Genomic DNA, 20,917 nt, shown 5'->3' on the forward strand with positions numbered 1-20,917 from the left:
GTTCACTTTATGCACAGAAAGGCTAATCCGGACTGGACCTACAGTTTAAAGTGGAATACGAACCACCATGTGACTCCACCGGGTATCGAACCTGGGACTCCTTGATTACAAGGCAAGATACAGTCGGATATGAAGTCCACCTCTTTTTGATGCAGGCGATGTTTGAGTTGGTGTTCTAAGTCCACTTAATGAACAATAAGGCTAATACTACAGTTTGAAGTAGGATCCAACCACTATGTGCCTCCACCGGGTATTAGTGTTGCCCACGGGACGAGACGGGACAGGCTTTTAGAAATTCGAGACGAGACGAGATTGATCATGTGTCCCGAGAACAAACGAATATTTTCGAGACGAGACAGCATTTCCACGAGACGAGACAGGCCAAAGTCTCGTCTCGTGGGCAACACTACCGGGTATCGAACCCGGGATCCCTTGACTACAAGGCGGCGACGCTACCACTGTGCCATCGGGGAGGCCCCGAGAGAAAGATATAGAATGAAGCGAATAAGAAGAGGTGAAGGAAGAGACAGACAAACGAGAAAACGGCAAAAGAGAGAGAGAGAGAAAAGGGTAGAATAAAGGAAGCAAAGAAGAAGGGACCGAGTGCCAAATCGAACATCAGAGAGAGGGGTGAGATAATGAAGTGAAAAACAGAGCAAGAGAGATCAGGAGAGACAAAAAGGGAAGGAAAGAGAAAGAAGTGTAAAGAAATGGACAGAAACAAACAGTATAAAAAGGGGAAAAGAAGGGACCGATGAAGACAACTAAGAAAGGGTGCGCAAGGACGCGAAAACCACAACTCAAGCGAGACGAATAGCAAGGAGAGCGGAGTTTCTCACCGTCCCCGGCGATGTCTCTTTTCGTGGCCGAGGGGAAGGCAACCCAACCTGGAATGAAACGCCGGCCACACCCACCGTGCACGTCATAACAAAGGGCTCCTCTGCGAGATCCTATAATTACCTGCGTGGTCAGCCGACCGAGAGAAGTCAATGCAAATGGATCGGTAATTAACAAGTGCGCCTGACATTTCACCACTTTAGACTGACCTCTTGGGACAACACCCAGAAAGCAAATGATTCAGCATGAGTTCCTAGAATGGAAAAGAATTTATTTCTACCTGTAGTGCATACCTTATGCTAATAGTGCATTTTATATCCCTTCTCCTCTATTTACCGCCAGCCAGAAAAAAAAGAGAACTTTTCACGCAATGGTGTGTGTATTCATCACCATGGGATAAGAAAAAAAATATAATTTAATATTTTTGTACATCGACAATTTCATTTGTTTTTCTTTTCAAGGGGTTCTGAGTTCGATACCCGGTCAGATGCATAGTGGTTCGAATTCCATTTAAAACTGTAGGTTCAGTCACGGTTAGTCTATCTGTGCATAAAGTGGCCTTAAAAACAAACTCGAACAAACAATTTCAGTTTTTGAATATCAAGAATACGAAAAAAAATACCTAAAATCATTTTGTGATAAATGTTAAAAGCTTTTTTATGAACTTCGCTTGTAGCTACAGATTTGGAATTGATGTCATTTTAATGTTTGTGCTTCAAGCTAGAGTCGGGCCCAACATTTTCGTAGAAGGGGGCGGGCGACGTTTTGTATTAAGTAGTCAGTCCTATATCGTGCAATCTTAAACTGCATTTGACCTTTGTTTTAACAACGTTATGTCAAAGGGTGGGGTATCATGACCTCCACCAACATTCATTAGACACGCCACTGAATCAAACATTAATTTGAAATATAACATGCCTTCTTTTGATAAGAAAATAAAATTGGCCACTCTCGAACAAATATATTTTTAATATTTGTAAAAGCACGAATTTACGAAATTTGGCAAGACAATACTTGTACGTAAGAACATTTTCAAAATGCATTGCACGTTCCGTGAATTTTACCCTATTTTTTTGTTTGAACTTTAGGCTAACCTCGACGCTGATGATGAATGCGCAGATAAAATTGATAAGGCAAAACACAGAAAAGAATATCCACGCTAACCCGTGCACTTTAGTGGCGAGAAGGAGAGTCGACCAAGCACCACGTTCTGCCACCGAGGCGAGAATAACCCCACGCCGTCTCGGTCCTGTGGTGAGCCCGCTAGATGGCTGCAGGGTTGCCGCGTCAAGGAAAGTGGAAAAAATACTATATTTCGAGACTAAAGTTAATTATTTTTTCGGGACGTTGGTGTAGGAAATGAAAATATCAAAAAGTGGTTCTCTACAAACAACCTTTCTGAGTGCTCAGGCAAAATTTGATTTTTTTCTGCCGACTGGTTCTCAAGATAATCGCGACCAAAGTTACTCCATAAGCTTACACAGGCTTCAAGAGGGAAATGCTCGAATGTGCGGCAACGTACCTTAAGCCGTAGACTCGAACTCGCCACCGAAGTGATGTCATCTAATCACGCTCATCCTTTGCGATTAGCCAAAATCGGCTAAAACCGACGCTAAATATTAAAAAAAATACAAATATTTAGCCGAATCTCACCCACCAAAAATACAAATCATTCGCAAGTGGGCAGGAACAGGAGTTTCTTCTCCTGTTCCCATCAGACCGAATGGACGTATCTGAGGAAATGACATTCAACACGGAACATCACGAAGTTAACGGACCATTCCGAATCGAAGTGTCACTTCAATGGAATCGAGCCGCTCACGATTTCGGACGAATGACACGGCGAGTTAAACGATTAGATCTGATCGGAACGGGAATCTATTGGTTACAGTAGTTTTGACGCGGAGCCTCGTTGGTTTCGGCTGGCCGAGTTTTTGGTGTTGGTGAGGGGGGAAACCTGTGACGTTCTTCAGATCAAGAGATTTAGCACAGATTAGCCAATCGTGTTCCTAGAACCATGTGGTGTAATTATCCTGGAACCATAAAAATTGTTGTTGTTTTTTTGGCAAATAATGTGATATCGTAAGTTAGTTGGTCCTTACTAAAACCGGCGAGAGGCGTCACTTGCACCTTTTTGCTTTCGCCTCTAGACCAAAACGTTTATATATATATATATTTAACTACAATACGTTCATCAGTGGTAAAAACGATTTAAAAAAACAAACGTAATTTTAATTATTCAGTTTTTCAAAATATATTTATGTGCGCAAGTTATTCAAATTTAATTAAAAAATGTTACGTCCCGTTTTTGTAAATTGAGAGGCAGGCTGTTAAATTTTAACGGTAGAATATTGTAAATGTTACGGTAACTTCTAACAGTGTGAGGTAAAATGTAATTAGTGTTCCGTATTGGAAAAAAAATAATATTCGGGAAATATATTCAGGATGGAAGGGAATGAGTGTTTGTGTTCCGTATTTTAGATTCAGAAAATATATTCAGTATACTGAACTGGTGTGCAATCAATATTTTCAATTTGGGAAATCTATTCAGTGGGAAATTACAACTGGCATTGTGGATTGGCAAGAGGAAAGTGCATTCTTAGGAAAGTGTATTCAGTAGTTTGGATTGGGAAAGGAAATCTGGATTCAGGAAAGAAAATTCAGAATTCGATAAAGGTATTTACTATTCTGGATTATGAAAAAGTGAATTCGGGAAAGCAATGCTTCGGGTTATATTACTGTTATATTAAATATGCTGCATTCTGCATTGTGTAAAATAATTCAAATCAGAATTATCAAATATTTGAACCTGGAAATCCTGGAAAAGTCAGGGAATTTAATTTTCCTGGAAAAATCAATATTTTTGTGGAAGTGCACTAAAAACAGGTTCTTGAGCAAAGAAGAAAATGTCTAGCAAGGAATTTTAAATTTGCTGGAAAGAAACTATACTACATTTGGATACACGGAGAATTACTGGCATTTACAGTAGAAATTGCGTAGCCTATTAAATACTCTAGGAAAAGGGTTATGTTTTGAATAAGTTTTAACTAGAAATTAAATCTACTACAGTAAGTGGCTATTTTCTGGTTGCAATTTTTGGGTTGTTTTTTGTACATATTAGGTTTAATACATATTAGGTAACGTGTCTGACTACCATGCTAAAGGTCCCGGGTTCGATCTAACGATGGAAGCGGCCCCGGCGCCAACCCAGCGTCGAATAACATGGGTACCTGGGGGAAACTCTGGGGGGTTAAGGAGGTCAGGGGCGTGATGCTGATCACATCACCCCCACTCACGACCGGATCAAGAAAGTGTGGGGCGTTACCCCCACACCCCCTATACGCCTTCATGGCGTGGTGCTATGCACAGGGGAACACTTTACCTTTTTTTTAAGTTTAATACATATACATATATTACTAAATTTCGCTTTAATTATGTATTATTTATACTATAATTGTTGAAAGTTTTAGAAAAGGATAATTCTTTATCATTAGTAGGGACACAAATTTATGGTAAATAAAAATTGAGGAGAGCGGTAAATAAAAGGTTAGATCAGCGGTATATACCAGGGGTGGAAAAAAAAAAATTGGCACACACTTTTTCATCATGAGAGGAAACAACATACAAAAGAGCTATAAATTGATAAACTATACACATACACAAGTACTTGGCTGTCCAACCAAAAAGAAAACATCAACACAAAATCACTTCATTTCTAAAATGCATATTCGGGGGAAGAAAGGAATGCAGCTTGACAGGGAGCAAAATTTTCGAACCGAGATTATGTGCATGGGAAATCCCAATTTGCAGCATCTTCTTGATGTGATCGAAGATAAAACGTTCTTCAGCTGCAAGTTGTAAGAAACTTTAGGCAACCGTTTTGTTACAAATCGACAATTTTCGCGCACAACCTCGATTGCCGGTTTTTGCGTGTTTTCTACTTAATTTGACGATATTTCACGGTTATTTCGCGAAAAAGCGTTCATTTCGTGGAAAAGCACACATTTCGCATTACTTCGCGTATAAAACTCATGCATATTTCATCACTGGGGGTGTAGTTACGTGCAAAATGTTCAAAATTGCATTTTTTGGTCACATTTCGCGATTTCGCGGATCTCGAAAATTCAATGTCCCTAATCATTAGTCAGTGCGTGGCAAGAATTACACAAAAAGTTCTATCCAACAGTCAATTTCTGTTCAGTCCTTCTCGTTATTACCTTTAACTTTAGTGGGTTTCTATTTCTAAGCTTGGTGTTTAGCTAAAATGTAGCGTCCTTCTTCTACACGTGTGTAAATATATGAATTGCCCTAATGGCTTGGTGTGGACATTTTGGTTCTTTGGTCTGAAAAACCTGGAAAAGTCAGAGAAATTTGTTTCTACAAGATTGTAGACACCCTGTCCAATCTCCCACTGGTTTCGAACTTTTGATAATTCTGATTCGAACTGAAACGCATCTCTATAGCACTCACGCTGAGAGATGCCTGCAAAGCAAGAAAGGCCAGACACCGTCCACGAAGGCAAATTCCTGCGACATAGCAACGGCGAAGAAAAGGTTCGCATACCAAGCAAGGATCCCCAGCATATGAAAACACGGCCCTTTTGAATATTGTGTGCATAGGATGTCATCCCCTCCTCCCCCCGTCCTTCCTCTTTTTGTCTTCCTTGCCTTTGAGGCAACAATGCCCGGTATCCTTTCTGTTGTTTCTCGAAACGCCAGTCAAATTAGTGACGGCGCATTAGAATAATGGCACTATCTCGCTGGCGTGACCACGATGCTGCATGCTGTTCATTAGATGTTCTCCAGGGCATTGTTGTGCTCTGTGTGTGGCCTTCTCTCAAGTGTTAGGTGCAGATTAAAAACAGGAATTGGTGCTGGGTTTGAAGGGGGGCACGGAGGGGAAGTGCCAGGGTCTCTCGAGGGGGAGGGTACTTTAATAGAGCCTTCGTTGTCATTGGTCGAGACCGTTCAGCAAGTACAAACACTCAGGACACCTTGATGGATCTTCCTTTTTGAGAGTGTCATAACATATTAACATCCTCTAAATGAAGTCTGAAGTGGTTCTGTAATGGATTGATTCTTCCTACTCTGAAAGCAACTTCATCGGTATTGACTGAGTGATGCAATTGCCAGACCTAGCAGTGTTGGTGACTCTTGGTGGATCTACACTCCAACATCAAGCAGGATAAATTTTCCACTTGTAAACTGAAGGGAAGATTGTCGTCCTTATGGAATCAGTAATATTACACTGTCAGAGTATCCCTACAATTGACAATATTCTGCCGTTAACATTTAACACTGTGTGTGTTAATTTATAACGTGACACCACCGTGTTTTTTGTGAGCGCATGTGTACAATAAGAAATAAACGTGTCGTCTTTAAACGCTTGGAATATAGATATATGATACATGCAGGCCTACAGTACAGTACTGCTTAAAATGCTGTAAGAAGAGCATTTCGTTCGAGAGCCAAATAGTTCGCACGGACGACGCTAGATAGCGTTCCGAAACGAGAGCTTCTTTGCTCGAGCGAATAACGCCCTGACAGGCAAAACGAGCGGTACACGCTCGAAGCCCATTAGTACACGTATAACCGTCATTTGTCTGTGGTAGTGGGCCCTCAAATATTGATCTTGAAGTTAAAGATGCAGTTAAATTGAATCTTAAGTGACCATAGTCTTCATCTCCATTAGCAATATAGTGATGAAACTGAGATAGATAATTGTGGGCTGAAACTACCAAGGCGGATATTTTACACATATGTGTCTACGATTATTGTCACATTAAAATTATATTAAATTGTAAACGTTCGAGCGTGGAAGACTCGAACGAGTGCGAGCGAGCGAAAGTGGTTCCATGCAATACTCTAACACTGATCCATTCAAAAAAATACTTTCAATTTTAAATTTAAATAACACTTATCTTGCTTAGAGATAATGATTATAAATACAAGTTGTGTGCACTATAAATATTTTTGAAACTACTTGTCGCCAAAAGGTGAAACCGAAGAAAGAAGGACAAGTATAGCTCTTTAGGAGACACCATATAGTTATTTAAGGTTGGTAACAGTCCTTTTATAAGACCTTCTCATTTCTTCTGGTTTGGGATTTGTATTTTTCCCATCAGCCTTTTAGGATACACCGGCTGCTTGTTCACACAAGTCCCTTGAAACTCACCTCCGGGTCTTATCCTGATCATAAATATATTGGCCGTGTAGAAGTCCGCAACGTCAATAGTAGCTACGTTGAGTGGTATGGCTTTATTCCTGCGCACAAGAGTTGCCATTGGAGTAACCAGTAGGATTTTTCATAAGCCACGTGCAATTGTTTATACTCACTTTGTTCTCACACCGGACAGAACATAGGAAATGCAATTAAGATTGCATCTATTCAAGAATCATTGTCAGCACCATCCACACAACAGAATAAGAAGCGTAAACAGGCCACTGAGCATCAGCTTACAAGGAAATCTTCCCACTCGGTATTGCGTATCAGTTTATCAGCCACGACATCACCTTGTCTACGCCTGAAAAAAAAAGTCACCCTTTGTTGCAGAGGCACGGGAAGTTAAGCATCGCCGGTGACATCTTGACAAATAGCTGGGAGCCACCGACTGACTGTGTCACTCTGCGCTACCCCATCAATTACACCCAGGGACAGCACCGCGCCTTGTCTGTCTCGAGCAGAAACCCCGGGGGACTAGCTAATTGGTTTTGTGTCGCAGTTGCTCTAGGTGCTGCGGGGAAGGATGTGGATATGGTCTTCTAGAACCAGCACAAATCTGTAGGAAAAGTGCGGAATACATTTTTTAAAAACATGAGCCTATGTGGCTGAAACTCTGTCCACAGCTCGCAAGGTATTTTCTTTAAACCCACTTTATGCTCAGATAGTAATTATTTAACAAACAGAACTGGGATTATAGGTTAAAGTGGAATCCAAACCACTGTGAATTGTGACCCCAACGGGGATCGAACCCGGGACCTAGGGCCGCCGAGCCGGTTTCAGGGTTAGTAAGTAAAGAAGTATTAAAAAATCAATTTCGTTGCATTTATACTTCGCCTGATCTTAGGGGGGTGCCATCTCCTCGCGTACCCTCCCGATTTTCAGCTTTGGCCTAGTTTGTCCTTTATCTATTCCATAGACTACCGTTTCTCATAATGGCTGGCCTATCAGCATAAGATTATCAAATGTCCGCCATTTTAGGTGAAACTGACATTGCGTTTGCGATAGTTTCATGGATCCTTAAGTTTAACTGTTTTTCGAAAGGAGATGAATTTTCGAACACGTCTTTGTTGGCCAGAGAAGCCTAAGGTAAGGGCCAATAAAGTTGATATTAGGACAGAGGGTTCTTCCATGAGTAAATAGTATGTGAATGTATCAATTCAGTTACTACCAAGTCATTTACCTGAAATAGTGTTAGTTCCCCTTTACGAGTATCTATAAAAGCAAGAAGATAGTGATCGCTGCTACAACTGTTTTCAGCATTACCATTAGCTGGTAGCTTCGTGGGGGTCTCACTTATCGGACACAACCTAAACACCATCGGTGTTTTGACGTTAGTGTGGAATGCCTTCGTTGTTAGGTTAGGCTTATTGGATTTAGTTCCTTTAGCACTAAATACACTGTAGTTTTTCGGGGCTTCAAAAATGGTTCTATTTATGCTGTACCTAACAAGCCTAACCTAACTGATGGAGTTTAACCTGTGTTTCATAAGTAAGACCCTATGTTGTGTGTTTGAAAGCACAGGCTAAAATAAGAATTTTGGGGCTTTAGAAGATGACGACCAGAAATAGTTGTAGCAGCAATACCGACCAAGCCAGAAATGGACTAAATGAGTGAGAAATACAGCAGGAATATATTCAAGCACAACGTCATATTTCCGCTTCCAGATCTTCTTGGCTTCTGGCTTTTCATAACCTAAGAACACACGAAGAAGCACCAGTAGAATTCCACGGGGCAAAAAAATTCCTAAAATACTGAATAATAAAACGAGAATACCAATTAATGAGTTGTACGTCCTTGTGAAGTATGTTCGCGTTTCAAAATGGGACATATTACGGAATTGCTGTCTGTTTGCTCTCATTACTGGAAAGACAATATATTATACCTCGTGGACATGTTGATGGAGTAACGACTTGCCCATCTGCATTCCAGAAACAGTTGCGATTTGGGAGGTAATTGGCGATTATGTTAAAGCATGAATGGAATCTCTGGGCGTCGTCATTATCAGCTTTCATTTCTTTTAGTGTTTTTTTTTGGGGAACTTTCAAGTTTTACAAGTGTGTTATTTCCTTGCCTCAAATTCTTTCACTGGTAGAGGTTATGGAGGAAGTTCACTTGGGTAAGCTACTCAAAAACGTGACACGTTACTTTGTTTCCAAAAGTAAACCGTTACCGTCATTGTTCCCAGAAGTAAGGCGTTACCTTATTGTCATACAATAAGAACAATTTATTTATTGTTTACACAAGTATCACACGTATTCTCTGTAGTAAATGTTTTCACAGTGAAACTTATACATATATTCACAACAAATCATGTTCCGTTCTGGCAAATAAATCCTCCAGTTCTGAATTTATCAAGGTAACGCATCTAACGCAGGTACCAAGAAAGTAACTTAAAGTTACTTGCAACTTGTTTATAATTAGATGTCATATTGAGCATTGAGGTTCTATCGAAATGTTTTGTATTCAGGGACACGGTGGAAGAAGGTTTTTTTGCAGGCCTGTTTAGATGAACACAAACAATTAATATTTCCTGAGTACGAGGTGTACAATTTGAGTGATATAATATTGATCCATAACATTATAGTTATTATAATATTGCAATAACGTAATTCTCGGCGTAATTTCATAAATATTTCCTTCTGTCTAGTTGTTTGATCTTTATCATGTGTTTACTACATGGACAGAACGAGAATACAAATACAATATCTGGATGAGCGTCATCACAGAAACTGCATGATATTCAGTGAAATAAAGGAAAATATTTTATGTAAGAAACTCAATTTGCAGAATAGAATACCCAGCCTCCACCAGTTACATTCGAGGGTATGCGCTTATATCCTTGTGCCTAAAAACACTGGGACGTCTATTTCTCGAATGTCGGTTCCCTCGTTTTTCTTTTCTCTTATCTTTATTGTTCCATTTTTACAAGTTGTCTTGATTCTACAGGTGTCTTGTACAGACATTCTTCACGATCAAATTGCAGAATAGAATAGAATTTGAACATTTTCCCCCTTGTGTTTGTTACCATCTACTTATTTGGTTTGTTTCTTCTTGCCAGTAAAGATATATCATTCTCGCCATTGCTTACTTTAATACCTTACTGATACTTAATACCTGTCTTATTTCTTTCCAGCACGTGGCTTCCGAAATGAGAAACGAGTGTAAATGTCACGGAATGTCCGGTTCCTGCACCACCAAAACTTGCTGGAAGAGGCTGCCATCTTTCCGCCTCGTGGGAGACAATCTGAAGGACGGATTCGATGGTTCGTCAAGGGTTTTGGTCGGCAACGCCGGCAGCCTGCGAGGCAACAGAAAGAGTCGATACAACTTCCAGCTGAGTCCCTTCAATCCCAACCACAAACCCCCCACATCGAAGGACCTAGTGTACTATGAACCCTCCCCCAACTTCTGCGACAGGAACCCCAAACTGGGTATACAAGGCACGCAAGGGAGGGAGTGTAATGATACTTCCATCGGGGTCGATGGTTGCGACCTCATGTGCTGTGGGCGTGGCTACAAGACTGAGGTGAAGGAAGTTAAAGAAAGATGCGCTTGCACTTTTCATTGGTGCTGTCAGGTCAAGTGTAAAACGTGTAATGTCACAAAGACTATCCATACTTGTCTGTGACAATCAGTACGTAGGGGCTGAGGTATTATGATTGCTTGCTGGTTTCAAGTTATCCCCTTGACCTGGAACAGTGGTTGATTGTTGTGATTTATCACACTGGTTTGTGGTAATCCAGACAGGTGATTTCCCACCCCTCCCCTAAATGATTCAGAACTATATAAATTCGTAAGTGTTTGCGATTAACACTTTTGAACCAATCTTGGTGATTGTTGATGAGATCATGGAAGACAACATTCCTCTAAGTTAGCACAAGACTACAAGAGTGAACGGTGTGGTGTGTGCGACCAATTATTGCTGTTTTGTGATAGATGCCTCCAACAATGGCATTAAGAATTGATTGTGAAGTGTTACAGTGTGAGAAACTCCCATATTGGTAGCATGTGTGTTTACCATCACCATATTTCTTTGCCAGTAACTACAATACCTTAGAATTACATGAACGTGTGAGTCAGTGAATACATTCACTTGCTAAACATTTATTTCCAGATGAAGTGTGTACTGAAAAATACGTTCCCTCATCGAATGACACTAATTTCAAGAGCTTGTACGTACCTAGCCGCAAACGAACAATTCTTCATTTTTAATCGCAAGTGTGAACATTCATTTTGAAATTAATTTTATAGATGTTTGGTATGTAGTTTATGAGTGAGTCTGAAATGAATGTGTTAGATTGAAAACTAATTTATTTATTAGTGTTGTGGAGAAACTGTGAAGTGTCTTGATGTAAATTACTGTAGTTTAAGAAAAGATGGAAGTATTAACATTAATATTACATGAGTAATGTTTTAGTCAGCCTAGATAATGTGATTAATTCGATCATACAGTTAGTCTATTGGTGCAGAAAAATACCAAAATGCGTATCAGTACTATTATGCTGACCTCCCCCGATTCTTGACTAGTAAAATTATTTGGAATTTTCTGTTTTAAAGTTAAGAGTCTTTATTTAAAAATTACTGCTGTGTAGGGTCATACCCTGAGCAAAATAAAGGACATTCCTGTATCCCTACCGACAAAACTCTCATGTACTAGGATATTAATATTTACACATAAAATTTCACATGTAGTGTCCATTAAAAATTATGACATAAATGCACAAAAGAAGACTGAAAAATCGAAGTGAGCGTGAATGTGAGGATTTGTTTCAGTTCATGTAATTACTTTTCATCATAATTATTAGTATTATTGTCACTATTGCACAGGGATATTATGAATGACTGAGGCTAATGTAAAATGCTAAACTTGTTGAGTGTTCCAAAGTGTACGTATTACTTAACGCTAGTCATTGAGTAGCAGTATCGGTTTATATTTTTCCTGTACATTAATGGATAAAGTTAATATAATCGGAATGGAAGGGAAGCTACTGTTTTTTCTACAAACTAGAACATTATTATATACACAGTTCACAAGAAATTATGATCGATATTATAGGATATATATCATAAGTACAGAACAAGTAAAAATGAATTCTTTATAGTCGCCATGTAATTTATTTTTTAAAATGTGAGCTATAGTTTCTGCTATGTACATTTGCTACCTGTTCTTGATTTGAAATAACAATGTAATATGTATATAGTGTTTACTATCAAAAATTCCCTCCGTTACAAACCGTAGATACTTTGTAAAGTATTGTTTCTACATAATGAAGTGTTTATAGCATCGAACTAAACGTTTTATTCACTGAATACGTTGTCTAAATTGTGAATACCATAATTTATTATATAGCTGTGGTTGTTTCAGTATTTAAATATGTATTTTACTTTTATAAAATTTGTAGTCTTCTTTCAATGAGAAGTTGGTTGTGGTTTGTTCTAAAATTCCAGTTTATATTTTTCTCAATGAAAAACAATAAACTGTAAGAAAGAAAGAAAATACAAATTAAAATAATATTTTGTTAGGTATGAAATAATTTACATAATAAAAATAAGAGGTATATTTATATGTACTTACATCTTGTCACTTTGAAATAAGTTCGTATGTGCAGTTATATTTTTTGAAAAATCAGTATTATTCTTAATTTGTTCACGTAGCTACATTTATACCTTATAAACATAATTATCTCAAAACAAGTGCCTTTTTTTATAAAATTCAATATAAATTACATTTTTCGAAACTTTGGAATTTATCTTAAAAAGCAACTACATTAATAAACCTTATGTATATTTTCACACGAGGATTAAACCACAGCCAATAAATTCAAAATTCATTGGGTTTTGGGAATTTGTGTACTACATAGATTAGTGTTGAATTTCACCAAAGACTATTCTAATTCTGGATCATTTGTTAACTTCTGTTTGCGAATGCTTTCAAGTTCATAACCAATGACATTGTTGTATTATAGGAACATATCACATCTCGAAGATTCAGAACAATTGTTATCTACTTGTCATTTTAATTTTGAATAATCATTGTGCACTCTAATCTCGCTCTGACAATCAATCATAAATATTTTTGAAACAATGGGAGTTTGAATGAGATTAGAAGAATTCCAAAGTAAATTTTGTGGAATGGTATATCTGTATTAGAACAATCTTTCTCTCAAAATTTAAGATATTGTATCACTGCTTATTATCATTTCCGCAAATTTTTGGCAAAAAAAAAATATTACGTTAAATTTTGTACATAGTCTGATATTTAAGACATGACTAATGAAAATTCCATACTTTCTAGTATATTGTCCCTTTCGAAAATTTCAACTGGATATATTTATGCCGTGTATTATGATTATGAAGTTGCATATTGCTTTATTTTCCTAATGAAGTTTAAAAGTATTATGAAGTTGGAATATTTTTCCAAAATGGTACTCAGTTGCATTTATGATTCAGTATTCTTTTCTAGGACTTCTTTAATGTATTCAGGTTATCTTGATGTATCATTATTTCTACGTTGCCTAAGAACTGGCATGTATGAACATCAGGGTAGTGTTAGCAAATAACATGTCTTCCAAAGAGAATTGTGTATAATTTAATATAACAGCATATGAGCTTATTGATTTACACTGTCTTCAAAAATACATATCTTTGTAAATAGCGTACAAATATATGGCTTATTAAAACAAAAAATGTTGGTGTTTCATTTGCATTCAAGGGTTTTAAATTTCATGAGAAATATTTGTTGAGGTGAAGTTAAGATATAGTACACTATTTGATTTTCATATCGTTTTGGCTTGCTTATCTATCAGTGTAAGAATGTAAAATTAACAAAGTTTGTTTGTTTTGACGTTTACTGTGTCCTTCGACGTCATGGCACAGAAAGCTAAAATTCTAAATCATAACCTCCCAAAACCTGGCCCCCGTGGGTGGCGGAGTGGTTAGCACATCGCGCTACGACGCCAGGGGTTCCGGGTTGGAATTCCGGCCTGGGCATAGATGTTTGTGAGTGTCCATTCATCAATTTCATCATGTCATCACTCATCCTCAACTTCGCAAATTATCCAAAAGTGGCACAAAAAGCGAAGTAAAATAAAGCAAATCAATTAATCAATCAACCTTCCAAGGCCTCCCCGATGGCGCAGCGGTAACGTCGTCGCCTTGTAATGAAGGGGTCCTGGGTTCGATACCCGATGGAGGCACATAGTGGTTCGGATCCCACTTTAAACTGTAAGTCCAGTCCCGATTAGCCTTACTGTGCATAAAGTGGACTTAAACACCAACTCAATAATCAATAACCTCCCAAAGAGGTGTGTAGAATTCAATTCGAGTATTAACATTTACGGCTGGACATACGTTAATTCATAAATCATCCATTGATTTACTTCCACTCTCTGTTATTACAAATATCTTCACCTTTTTGTCTAAACTTAGTGTACGAAAGTTCAAAAGTTAATTCTCTACGCCTAATCGCATTAGTTTCATTCTCAAACTCAGGTTCACTCATGTTCCTTGCATACTTTTGTATCGTAAACACGAAATGTGTGCGTTTGTGCACACAGAGAACAAACATTCTTCGCTACCACGCTCATATTTGATGAATAAATTGCCTGACTTGCTGCTTGTCCTTGCACACCAGCGAGCGACACCTGCGGTAGATAAGTCCATGTGATCTTGCAACCGGAGCAAAGCTTGAAAGGACACGTGCGTTCGATTGGAGGAGGGAGTCAAGTTCTGACAAGTTCTCGTGGACTGATAACGAGAGCAGTAGTGGCAGAGAGAAGGTTGTGGTAGCTATTCAGGAAAATGGGACCGTACGTCAGGCAGGTATGTTTAGAATTTAGTTACTTTTCCATTAAGGTGCGATTCCACTCGGGCAAGTACCATGCAGCAACGTAATTTGCAAACGGAACATGAGGCACGCAGTAATGCATCATAGGACACCTTGTCGGCCTGCATGACGGACTACTTAGTGTAATGCACTACAAAGCCATAGGTTTCAAGTTTGAACCCAGGATCTGGCTTGAGAGTATTTTTGTGTTTGCCCCATCATTCATCCTCATCGTCCCGATTAACCAAAAGATAGAAAAGCGATGTAAAGTAACGCAAACAGAAAGTCAAGTTGATTATTTCTGGTTTGGCTCACAAAGGAGACGTGGTAGGTTGATCCTTGTCGAACTGGTTTCATCCTCATTGCAACATGTTGAATTTTACATTTCTGCAGCACAGTATGATGCATGCGGCAGTAGTCGACCGACTTTAAACGTCATATCGCATGCTTCAGTGGAAATGCACCTACATACGAGGGTGGGCTAAAAAGTTTTGCCTGTTGATTAATATCTCTGATTATAGTGAACAGAATTTAATCGAATAAAATACAATGTGTACATTGACATCTTGGCTTCAGTTCTAGAACATCACTTCCCCACATAGTCAACATCCACTTCCACGCACTTCCTCCAACGGCGCACCAGTCCTTCCATGGTGTCACGGTAGAAATCCTTGCCTTTGGAGTGACACCATGATCCCACAGCACGCTGGACGTTCTCATCTGATGAGTAGTGGTTTCCCTTAAGGTGTTCCTTCAGTTTATCAGGGCTGTATGGGGTGTGTGGGAGGACAGTGTATCCAAGCTTCAATATTGCGTCGGTGGTCAACTTGCTGGTGTGGGGTCTAACGTTGTCATGGAGAAGAAGAGAGGCTCCATTGTCAGGCCTGGCGCGTCTCAGTCGAGCCTTTAGCTTCTTTAGGCTTTCGATGTACCTCTCTGAGTTCACTGTGGTACCCTTGGGAAGAAACCCTGTGTGGACAACACCATTCACATCGAAAAACAGAGTCAGCATGACTTTTCCCGCAGATCACAGACCTTGAATTTTTTTGGAGTGGGAGAACTTTTGTGACGGTACTCCATGGACTGCCTCTTCATCGTTGGATCATAGTGGTGGACCCACGATTCGTCGCCTGTGACGATTTTGCACTCCCTCCGCCGTCAAGAATCCGATTACGGCTCTCTGCTTTAACCGTACGTCCATACCAGTTGCCATCTTGGTCGCAACTGCTGATCACGTGGGCAGATGACAACAACTCCCGCTACGTGGCGTTGTAGGTAAGGAATGGAGGAACGCTCAGCAAAAGTTCCAAGATCTCTGCATATAAAATAAGAGGGATATTAATCAACAGGCAAAACTTTTCAGCTCCCCTCGTATTTATTAAAAATCGATAGCATTCATTTTTAATTTCGAGGAAGGCCAGAGGTTGTAGCCAGGGAGTACCTAACAAGAATTGTGTAGACTCAAAATTTAATACGATAGAGGTTTCAGTCCCGGCTAGCGAAATGAAATAACAGGCATATTTAAATGTGCTTACATCTTGTCACGTGGAAGTAAATTCGAATGTGCACTGTAAAGTTATATTTTTTAGAAACAGCTCAACAAATCATGTTTCGTTCTGGCAAATAAATCCTCCAGTTCTGAATGCCAGTGTTATTCTAAATGTTTTTGCGTATCTCAAAACTAGTTCCTCTTAAGTGAGAATTCTTCATAAAATGTAATATAAATTCTATTTTTCCAAACTTTGAAATTTAGCTTATAAAAACAAATATGGTAAGGCTCGACTGTATCTTTGGCGGTGCCAGGGAAGCTGTTTTTTTCTAACTTTCTTCTCTTTGAGAAAAACGGCTATGGTTTTCCAAAAAATGCATATGCTTAGAATTCCTTCTAGAGCATTCAGGTGTCTTCGTGCGTTTTCCTTTCGCTATTACCTAGATATTCTCAATAGTTTCGAGGCTACGTAAGTCTATTAAACTATTGCTAATATCTAGACAACAGCGAAAGAAAACCACACGAGGATTAGCCTAAAGGAATTCTAAGCAAATGTAATTTTTCAGATTTTGAAATTCCATAGCGGTTTTTTTTTTCCAAGGAGATGAAAATTCCAAAACAGCTGCCCTGGCATCGGTCAAAGGTCCAGCCTTGTGCACCCCTTAATTTTCTTCCCCACCACCTTCAGCACCCTCTACATTCAACTGAAACATATTGAACGCCGAATGTTGGGTACTGATGCAACAGGCAAGCACTGAGATTCCGATATACATACTTTCCTGTATTGGCAGCAGCCTCTATAAAGATCAGGATTCGATTTCGTCACTATTGTTGTTTTGAATATTTCTTCTTTTCTTTCTTCAAGTGGTCTTTTTGGTTTTCGATAATTGATTATAGCTTAATGTGAGTTTTTTTTTTTCATTCTTGATAAACGGTTTATTTTCCGCCTGCTTGTTCTCCCTCGCACTGAAGCAAATATTTCGGCTGCTGTCAAAGGTATCCTCTATATACGTTGGGTATGACCAGGTCGTCCTCGGGAAATTGTATTTAATGCGAGTTGTAACGTGAAGGGTAGTTTTCTTGTTAATACGTTCTATGTATTTGTTCCACGTAAAATACCTAGTAAACGTACAATTTCAGGCTTTTTTCAAAAAACTGTTGGGAAGAGGCCCGATGTTCACGAAGAAATTTTACAGTTCGTTGGGACAGTGCGGCAGAAGGGATTTTAACGAAGATGAAGTTGCTGTGCACTTCGCGTTTTGTCCTGAAGTGGCAGACTGAATTAGGCTTACCATACGTCCGGGATTAGCCCGGACAGTCCTGTTTTTTAAGTGATGTCCGGGATTGCAAAATGTCCGGGGTTTTGAGAATCTGAACATGAAAATAGCTACCGGTATTGAATATTCACGACCAAAATTTATGACCGGCAAGGATCGATTATACCTTTTCTGATTTACAAGAGAGTGCACAAGTTATTAATGCAATTGGAAAAGTTGCCGTAAATATTGATGACCTATTTGATGAACAAGGTAATTCAAAACCAAAAGGTAGGTTGTGGTTCAAGTTCTGAAAAAGTATCAGATAGTATTGAAGACAAGTGGTGATCAATTTTTAAGGTGTTTCAAAAGACTGGTATTTCACGCAAGAACATTTCTAAAATGGTTGAGTTTGCTATGTCTTTGCCTGGAACATCTGCTCCAGTTGAGAGAGTATTTTCAATTATGGAGAATATTTGGTCTGCAGAAAGCGGTAGACTTCTAGTATCCACTGTTAAACATCTGCTGAATGTAATTCACAACTTTCATGTTGTGAATTTTATGATGTTATTAAAACGAACAAGCCATTTCTGAAAAAGTCATGTCTAGTGAAAAGTACAACTGAGTCAACTACATAGATCAGAGAGGCTTCCTAAACATCAGAAAATGTATTATTGAATTAAAGGTAAGGATATTTTCATTTGTATTTATTTCACTGCATAGTTCAATAAGACTGCAACGTGTATCCGAATGTTTACATTGTATGACCACTTTCTTGGATTATAAGACTTAATAAACTTGATCATGGACGTCCAGTGGGTGGGCAAGGGGGGCACAGCGAATCAGGGAAAAATGCGCTCTCGCAATAAAAGTGGGAAAAATGCGCCCTCCCAAGAGTAACCACATCAGAAAGTGGGAAAAATGCGCCCAGCACACAATTAAGCGAGTCTGTGGCGCAAAGTTCAAGACGTTGGATTGGTACCGGACTACACGAATGACGAAGAAGTAGCAGCGCTCTGGCAATGATCCCCCGCGAGGACGTTGAAGATGGGTGGCTCCAAATCCATAGTACGGCGCAAGCAGGAGAGAAACTGACAGCGTTTCTTGACTACTTTGTACAACAATGGCTGCAAAATCCAAATCTACCAGTTGATGTGTGGCACTGTGGAGATGCAAAGCACCGCAAGAACAATGCTGTCGAAGGGTGAAACAATAAGCTGCAGGAGAAAGTTCGACTTCATCCCAAATTCTACACCCTTCTGAAGACACTGAAGCAGGAAGCGGAATACAGCGTATACAACTATGACAGGGCTAGCATCGGTTTGGAAGGAACGAAGAGGAAACGAACGTACATAAAACTGGATGAACAGATTAGCAAAATTTTACATACTTACAAAACAAGCACACCCAAGGACCTTACGAAGTGCCTGAGAAGTCTGGAGTAAAAGATCGTCAACGGAGGTCACAAGAAATGGAAATACAAATGTAAATAAAAACCTTAATCAAATAAAATAAAAATTACAACATATTAATTAAAAATTACAAAAGAAAAAAAATATGACAAAGGACATTATCTCCAGCTTCTAAACACGCCAGAAAAGATAATATTTTTACTGTACCTTTTTTTAAAAAACTCTCTTTCCTGACAGTTCCAAGCCTGTGTTAAGTGTAAGGGGAAGCTGCGTCAAGGTTGTTTTAATCAACCTATTATCATATTGATGAAGGTCGTCTGTGCTGGGCGCATTTTTCCCACTTTTCATTGTGGGTACAAGGGGAGGAAATGGGAACATGGGCGAAAGAGATCAGAGGTAAACTATACGAAATTGGACTGGGATGGATCTGGGAGGGGGAACACGTCGACCAGGGGACATTGCAATTAGTGAAACAAAGATTAGAGGATATAGATAGGCAGGAAACAATAGCGGAATGTGAAACCAAGAGATCGCTCGAACTCCAAAGAAGGGGACCGCGGGAATGGGGACAGGTACCGTACATCAAGAAGGTGAGCATGGTGGCAAGAAAGGGGTTGGCATGGATCAGGCTAGGGGGATGGAGACACAACACAGTAAAAAACGAGGAAGGGATATATAAATGCGTATTATGCAATGGTGATGATGGGACAGAACATTTATTCTTATGTCAGGACACGCGCGTTCTGCAGGAGGAGAAGCTACGCAACATCAGATTGGAAACTGTGTTCAAATCAATCGTAGTGCAAAGGAACATGGAACTATTGGAAAAAGTGGGGGTTTATTTACAAACAGTTAGGGGAAAAAGAAGTGTTGCACAGAGACGGGATAAGGAAGAGGAATAAGTGTTAGTTTAAGTGAGAACAGTTAAAACAACCAGAACTGCTATTTTACACCTATACGAAATGTAATGGAAAGTGTAGTGTGTAAGAAAAATCATAGTTGTGTAACACGAATAGATGTAGTGCGCACAGCCGATGGCTCGCACATGAGATGAGCAATAAATACTTACTTACTTACTTACTCTTGGGAGGGCGCATTTTTCCCACTTTTATTGCGAGAGCGCAATTTTCTCGGGCGCATTTTTCCCGACACCGGCACAGCCTCCCTGGAAAATGGATGTCAATTTAAAGTTATAGGCTCTACTTTCACATATAATTTCATTTCAGTCAGTATTTAGGTTGTTAATCAGAGGCGGCGATTAGGGATGCAGTTACCCCCGCTTTTTGCTATTTTTGTCCCCCGCACTGTGCTAAACCTTATCTACCAAGGGGAAGTAAACTGACCTTGCCCCCCCCCCCCCTCAGTTTTGGCACCTTGCTCTCTCAGTTTTGAAAGGTTGCATGCGGGTTTCATGTTTTCTTTATTTTCAGGATCGCATCCCCTAGATTTCTTTCCGCATCCCTAGATGATTAATCCTGGCGCCTCCGCTGCACCGCCAATACTAGATTCCAAATTCATTGAGTTTTGAGACTCTCATTACTGAATTTCACCAAAGACTAATCGAATTCTGGTCCTTGAAAAAGTGATGGGTATATCGAAAAAATAATTAGCTATCATATACCAATAAACTCTCCGACATTTCTGATTCTGTGTTGTGAATAAGTAACATCAAATCTAGCCAACTTCAAAAAATGTCAAAAATGAAGATCTCTGAACACAAAACATTACTTCAAAACCTGGATAGAAACATCCTTAAGACAAAGATCCAATGATCAGCCTTAACAAAAACACAAAATGCAACTATCAGGAAAAAAATAAAGCATTACAACAATTTAAGAGTTGATCGTCTTGTTTGTTTCATTGAGTTTGCATTTAA

The 20,917-nt window shown here is 39.3% G+C and overlaps 2 protein-coding genes across 2 annotated transcripts in view; one reads left to right on the forward strand and one right to left on the reverse strand.

The window, feature by feature from the left end:
- The window catches only part of wg (Wnt family member 1 wingless), a 66,965-nt gene extending 53,247 nt beyond the window's left edge, over nucleotides 1-13,718 (forward strand). The window contains exon 4 of the mRNA XM_083139235.1: nucleotides 10,193-13,718. Coding sequence (XP_082995361.1) covers nucleotides 10,193-10,687 — 495 coding nt within the window. The 3' untranslated portion in view covers nucleotides 10,688-13,718. The remainder of the gene's footprint in view (nucleotides 1-10,192) is intronic.
- Nucleotides 13,719-15,470: 1,752 nt separating this feature from the next.
- LOC146001349 (histone-lysine N-methyltransferase SETMAR-like) lies at nucleotides 15,471-15,896 on the reverse strand. Its single transcript, XM_083138664.1, has one exon. It carries the CDS (start codon nucleotides 15,894-15,896, stop codon nucleotides 15,471-15,473), a length of 426 nt encoding a protein of 141 aa, XP_082994790.1.
- Nucleotides 15,897-20,917: the final 5,021 nt, after the last annotated feature.

Source organism: Lepisma saccharinum, chromosome 17, assembly GCF_977018435.1.
Source record: "Lepisma saccharinum chromosome 17, izLepSacc3.1, whole genome shotgun sequence".
Taxonomy (NCBI): domain Eukaryota; kingdom Metazoa; phylum Arthropoda; class Insecta; order Zygentoma; family Lepismatidae; genus Lepisma; species Lepisma saccharinum.